The sequence below is a fragment of the Eleginops maclovinus genome, chromosome 6 (assembly GCF_036324505.1).
Source record: "Eleginops maclovinus isolate JMC-PN-2008 ecotype Puerto Natales chromosome 6, JC_Emac_rtc_rv5, whole genome shotgun sequence".
Classification (NCBI taxonomy): domain Eukaryota; kingdom Metazoa; phylum Chordata; class Actinopteri; order Perciformes; family Eleginopidae; genus Eleginops; species Eleginops maclovinus.
In genome coordinates, this window is record NC_086354.1 from 25928461 (window position 1) to 25935261 (window position 6801).

The following is a 6801-nucleotide window of genomic DNA, read 5'->3' on the forward strand; positions in this document are numbered from 1 at the left end:
TCTAAGTCAGGACATATTTATTTATCCCCCAACAAGAGGTGTCTCACAACAGAGTGTGTTTCAGATGTACGTGTGGTTCAACATCGGCAGCGTGGACACGTTTGAGAGGAACCTGGAGACGGTGCAGAACGAGCTCGGCATCGAAGGGGAGAACCGGGTTCCTGTGGTCTATTCCACCGAGAGCGACGGGTGAGGGGGGCAGCTGCAGGAATGAGTCCGCAGTCAGCGTTATGTCTTTCTGCAGACCCTTCCTGCTCAGCATTATCAGTTCTGAAAGGGAATGAGTCAGCATTATGTCTCTCTGCAGACCCTTCCTGCTCAACATTATGAGTTCTGAAAGGGAATGAGTCAGCATTATGTATCTCTGCAAACCCTTCCTGCTCAGCATTACGAGTCCTAAAAGGGAATGAGTCAGCATTATGTGTTTCTGCAAACCCTTCCTGCTCAGCATTACGAGTCCTAAAAGGGAATGAGTCAGCATTATGTGTTTCTGCAAACCCTTCTTGCTCAGCATCACAAATCCTGAAAGGGAATGAGTCAGCATTAAGTCTCTCTGCAGATCCTTCATGCTCAGCATTACGAGCCCTGAAAGGGAATGAGTCAGCATTATGTCTCTCTGCAGATCCTTTCTGCCCATCATTACGAGTCCTGAAAGGGAATGAGTGAGCATTATGTCTCTCTGCAGATCCTTCATGCTCAGCATCACAAATCCTGAAAGGGAATGAGTCAGCATTAAGTCTCTCTGCAGATCCTTCATGCTCAGCATTACGAGCCCTGAAAGGGAATGATTCAGCATTATGTCTCTCTGCAGATCCTTCATGCTCAGCATTACGAGTCCTGCAAGGGAATGAGTCAGCACTATGTCTCTCTGCAGATCCTTCATGCTCAGCATTACGATTCCTGAAAGGGAATGAGTCAGCATTATGTCTCTCTGCAGATTGTTCCTGCTCATCATTACGAGTCCTGCAAGGGAATGAGTCAGCATTATGTCTCTCTGCAGATCATTCATGCTCAGCATTACGATTCCTGAAAGGGAATGAGTCAGCGTTATGTCTCTTTACAGATCCTTCATGCTCAGCATTACGAGTCCTGAAAGGGAATGAGTCAGCATTATGTCTCTGCAGATCGTTCCTGCTCATCATTACGAGTCTTGCAAGGGAATGAGTCAGCATTATGTCTCTCTGCAGAGCTTTCATGCTCAGCATTACGATTCCTGAAAGGGAATGAGTCAGCGTTATGCCTCTCTACAGATCCTTCATGCTCAGCATTACGAGTCCTGAAAGGGAATGAGTCAGCATTATGTCTCTCTGCAGATCGTTCCTGCTCATCATTACGAGTCCTGCAAGGGAATGAGTCAGCATTATGTCTCTCTGCAGAGCTTTCATGCTCAGCATTACGATTCCTGAAAGGGAATGAGTCAGCATTATGTCTCTCTGCAGATCGTTCCTGCTCATCATTACGAGTCCTGCAAGGGAATGAGTCAGCATTATGTCTCTCTACAGATCGTTCCTGCTCATCATTACGAGTCCTGCAAGGGAATGAGTCAGCATTATGTCTCTCTGCAGATCCTTCATGCCCAGCATTACGAGTCCTGAAAGGGAATGAGTCAGCATTATGTCTCTCTGCAGATCCTTCATGCCCAGCAGTACGAGTCCTGAAAGGGAATGAGTCAGCACTATGTCTCTCTACAGATCCTTCATGCTCAGCATTACGAGTCCTGAAAGGGAATGAGTCAGCATTATGTCTCTCTGCAGATCCTTCATGCCCAGCAGTACGAGTCCTGAAAGGGAATGAGTCAGCACTATGTCTCTCTACAGATCCTTCATGCTCAGCATTACGAGTCCTGAAAGGGAATGAGTCAGCATTATGTCTCTCTGCAGATCATTCATGCCCAGCATTACGAGTCCTGAAAGGGAATGAGTCAGCATTATGTCTCTCTGCAGATCCTTCCTGCTCAGCATGCTTCCCACAGTGCTCATCATCGGCTTCCTGCTGTTCATGCTGCGTCGGGGCCCGGCGGGGGGGGGGCGCCCTGGCCGGGGGATGGGGGGGCTGTTCAGCGTCAGTGAGACGACGGCGAAAATCCTGAAGGACGAGATCGACGTGAAGTTCAAAGACGTGGCTGGCTGCGAGGAGGCTAAGCTGGAGATCATGGAGTTTGTCAACTTCCTGAAAAACCCCAAACAGTATGAGGACCTGGGGGCCAAGATTCCCAAGGTGAGGGGGGGTGCAAGGCAGATATATATTCTAATAATTATTTTGTATTTGTTGTGTTACTTTATTCACCTGACGCTTCGCCGGGTCGATGGCGCTTCCACGATGACGTGTAATGAGTCGGCACAAAACGGCCATGGATTAGAAAGAATAATGATGCACTGTTATCTCGAGATAACGACATAACAGTGCATCATTATTCTTTCTAATCCATCGCCGTTCTCGGCTTCCTAAAAAATCACAAAATGTTTACTATTTTTAGACAATTTTAAAAAACTCCAACTTTCGTCATTAAATGACATCATGTATATTACATCACATCCTTAGCTTACAGACACTCACTACTGAGGGGAGCCCCAAAGGAGCCACCTGCTGACTGCAGTGGGATCGAACCAGTGCTCCCCTGATCCCAAAATCAGCGCACTACCCCAGTGTGCCACAGCCTCGCTCATAAAATAAAGAGTCCACATGACCTTCAGTCTGCAGGCCGGCCCGTATTCTGGTTCTGTCTGTGGCTGGGATCTCTGATGCTAGTGCTAACAGAAAGAACCTCAGAGTGTGCGCCAGAAAAGGGGCAGGGCTACAGTAGGTTAATATAGATGATATAATGAGTGATATCCTCACACGGCCCTGTGTGCAGGGGGCCATCCTGACCGGCCCCCCAGGGACAGGGAAGACTCTCCTGGCTAAAGCCACGGCGGGGGAGGCCGACGTCCCATTCATCACCGTCAATGGCTCTGAGTTCCTGGAGATGTTTGTGGGGGTCGGACCCGCCAGGGTGAGACACTCTCACACACACTCACACACACTCTCACTCACTCACTCACACACTCTCACACACTCTCACACACTCTCACTCACTCACTCACACACTCTCACACACTCTCACACACACTCACACACTCTCACACACACTCTCACACTCACTCACTCACACACTCTCACACACACTCACACACTCACACACACTCGCACGCACGCACGCATGCACGCACACACAAGAAACTGAGTGGGCGTGTCTGTGATGTCACTTCCTGTGCAGGTGCGGGACCTGTTTGTCATGGCGAGGAAGAACGCGCCCTGCATCCTCTTCATCGACGAGATCGACGCTGTCGGCCGGAAAAGAGGAAGAGGAAACTTCGGAGGACAGAGTGAGCAGGAAAACACTCTGAACCAGCTGCTGGTGGAGATGGACGGTGAGAAACCCTGAAGCATCATGGCAACCTTGAGGGAAGGTCTCACTTGTCTCTGTCTCACTCCTGTTTCAGGAGGTCTCACTAATCTCTGTCTCACTCCTCTCTGTTTCATAAGGTCTCACTCGTCTCTGTCTCACTCCTCTCTGTTTCAGGAGGTCTCACTCCTCTCTGTTTCTGGAGGTCTCACTCCTCTCTGTTTCAGGAGGTCTCACTCCTCTCTGTTTCTGGAGGTCTCACTCCTCTCTGTTTCAGGAGTTCTCACTCCTCTCTGTTTCAGGAGTTCTCACTCCTCTCTGTTTCAGGAGTTCTCACTCCTCTCTGTTTCAGGAGTTCTCACTTCTCTCTGTTTCAGAAGTTCTCACTCCTCTCTGTATTTCAGGATGTCTCACTCCTATTTATTTTCTTTTGTAAATCTGTCTTTGGCTCTGTTGCTGCTGTAGCAAATTTAAATTTCCCCTCTGTGGGACCAATCAAGGGATTCTGATTCTGTCTGTATTTAAGGATGTCTCACTCCTCTCCGTATTTCAGGGTTCAACTCATCCACTAACGTGGTGGTTCTGGCCGGCACTAACAGACCCGACATCCTTGACCCGGCGCTGATGAGACCGGGACGCTTTGACCGACAGATCTACATCGGTGAGGGGGCGGGGCCTATAATAGTACACTGAAAACAGAATGCACTGGTAATAAATATATAGTTAAAAGTGTGTGTGTGTGTGTGTGTGTGTGTGTGTGTGTGTGTGTGTGTGTGTGTGTGTGTGTGTGTGTGTGTGTGTGTGTGTGTGTGTGTGTGTGTGTGTGTGTGTGTGTGTGTGTGTGTGTGTGTGTGTGTGGCAGGTCCTCCCGACATTAAAGGCCGGGCCTCCATCTTTAAAGTCCACCTGCGTCCTCTGAAGCTGCAGGTAGATCTGGACCGAGAGGTGCTGGCTAAAAAGATGGCCGCCCTCACACCTGGCTTCTCAGGTAAGGCTTCATCAAAGTGTGTGTGTGTGTGTGTGTGTGTGTGTTTTAACGCCCCCCGCTCTGCCTCGCAGGCGCAGACATCGCTAATGTGTGCAACGAGGCGGCGCTAATCGCAGCTCGCCACCTGGCGGACGCAATCAACGAGAAGCATTTCGAGCAGGCCATCGAGAGGGTGATCGGGGGTGAGGCGCCATTAACGAACTCTGAGTGGGGGCTCCGACTCTGAAGACACATCTCAGAGCTGTTCCAGGTGGAGTCATTGTGTGTGTGTGTGTGTGTGTGTGTGTGTGTGTGTGTGTGTGTGTGTGTGTGTGTGTGTGTGTGTAGGTCTGGAGAAGAAAACACAGGTGCTGCAGCCGGAGGAGAAGAAGACGGTGGCCTATCACGAGGCAGGACACGCCGTTGCCGGGTGGTTCCTGGAGCACGCCGATCCACTCATCAAGGTCACTTCCTGTCTCACTTCCTGTCTCACTTCCTGTCGGCCATGTTTCCTGTCCTTACTGACAGAATATCCCCAACCAGGTGTCCATCATCCCGCGGGGGAAGGGTCTGGGCTACGCTCAGTACCTTCCCAGAGAGCAGTACCTGTACACGGCCGAGCAGCTGCTGGACCGCATGTGTATGACCCTCGGGGGCCGCGTGGCCGAGGAGATCTTCTTCGGACGCATCACCACCGGAGCCCAGGACGACCTGCGCAAGGTCACACAGAGCGCCTACGCTCAGGTACACACACACACACACACACACACACACACACACACACACACACACACACACACACACACACACACACACACACACACACCCACACACACACCTCTGTAAATGTTACAGGATTTGTAAGAGGTGTGTGTGTGTGTGTGTGTGTGTGTGTGTGTGTGTGTGTGTGTGTGTGTGTGTGTGTGTGTGTGTCAGATTGTGCAGTTCGGAATGAATGCAAGGGTGGGCCAGGTGTCGTTCGACCTCCCCCGGCAGGGAGAGATGGTTCTGGAAAAACCATACAGCGAGGCCACAGCCCGACTCATCGACAGCGAGGTCCGGACCCTGATCAGCACCGCCCACCTGAGGACCCTCAGCCTGCTGCGGGAGAGACGGGGAGAGGTGGAGAAGGTACTACACTCATACTGTGTGTGTGTTTGTGTGTGTGGGGTGCCGCAGTGTCTCACTGTAACTAACAGACCCCCCCAACCAGGTGGCGCTGCGGCTCCTGGAGAAGGAGGTTCTGGATAAGAGCGACATGGTGGAGCTGCTGGGGAGGCGTCCCTTCTCTGAGAAGTCGACGTACGAGGAGTTTGTGGAGGGGACAGGCGGCGAAGACGAAGACACCTCGCTGCCCGCCGGCCTGAAGGACTGGAACCGGGAGCGGGGGGCCGCGGCGGCCGAGGAGAGCCCTGAGGACCAGGTGGCCCGAAAGATCTCCGGAGGGATGCCCTTCTGAAACACTCCTGCAGACAGGAAGCTGGTGTCCTCTGCTTCCTGTCTGCCAAACACCGCACAGTGAGACTCTAGCACAGGCTGTCCATCACAAGAGCACACCTGGGGATAGACTCTGTGGGGACCGGTTCTGCAGCCCTGATCCTGAACCTGAGCATCAGGAGCTGCTCCCTGTGATCCGGACCAGAGGAACCTGTTCGCACTGGATCTGATTTAAAGCCAACCAATCGCAGTCCTTCATTCAGCTCGTTAATATGGCCCTGCTTTGCCTGCCTGTAGTTCGAGTGATTGTTTGACTTCCGTAGTGACATCACGATGGAACATTAGCGCTCCAACACATTGTACATGATTGGCTAAGGAGTAGGACATCTCTAAGCGGTTGACCAATCACAACAGAGCTGCAGATCAGAATATTTCTCCATATGGTAATAAGTATGTTTGTATGTGTGATAGTGAACACCATGTGTATGTGTGATAAATACTCAGTGATTAAAAGCTTTATTTAAACTTCATCAGAACGGGTCACTTAATTACAGCTCTGAAGATGGATCTTTGATTGATTATAAGACGGTTTTTTTAGCAGCTAAGATTTGTTGAAAATGTTTTAATGGACTGAATGTATTTGAACAGTGGGATTATCAACACATGAATACTACTGAGTTATCTGTTTATATATATATAGTTAAGTACAATTTAGACCATCACTAGTTTCAGGTGGGGGCCGTAATACATTATACTTTTAGAATTTGCTGAGATCCGATTCAAAAGGGACAACGGTCAGTATTTGACCCTGGACCGTAGTTTGGACACCCCTGCTTTAAATGTTAACTAATCAATAAATCAAATATGTTAACATTTGATTTATTGATCAACAGTTTCTAATTTAGATATTCTCCTGTGACTGTAACTAATGGAGAGTAATCAGAAGCGTTTATAACTTATGATGGCTGCCTATAATATGAGATCACTATAATGCAGGGGTGCCCAACCAGTC

General features: G+C 50.0%; 1 protein-coding gene across 1 annotated transcript in view; it reads left to right on the forward strand.

Annotated features, from left to right (window-relative positions):
- Positions 1-6319, forward strand: part of afg3l2 (AFG3-like AAA ATPase 2) — a 13315-nt gene extending 6996 nt beyond the window's left edge. The window contains exons 7-17 of the mRNA XM_063885725.1: positions 65-189; positions 1944-2217; positions 2855-2992; positions 3257-3410; positions 3939-4046; positions 4248-4373; positions 4445-4555; positions 4701-4816; positions 4896-5096; positions 5289-5483; positions 5566-6319. Of these exons, the coding sequence (XP_063741795.1) occupies positions 65-189; positions 1944-2217; positions 2855-2992; positions 3257-3410; positions 3939-4046; positions 4248-4373; positions 4445-4555; positions 4701-4816; positions 4896-5096; positions 5289-5483; positions 5566-5811 (1794 nt within the window). The 3' untranslated portion in view covers positions 5812-6319. The remainder of the gene's footprint in view (positions 1-64; positions 190-1943; positions 2218-2854; positions 2993-3256; positions 3411-3938; positions 4047-4247; positions 4374-4444; positions 4556-4700; positions 4817-4895; positions 5097-5288; positions 5484-5565) is intronic.
- Positions 6320-6801: the final 482 nt, after the last annotated feature.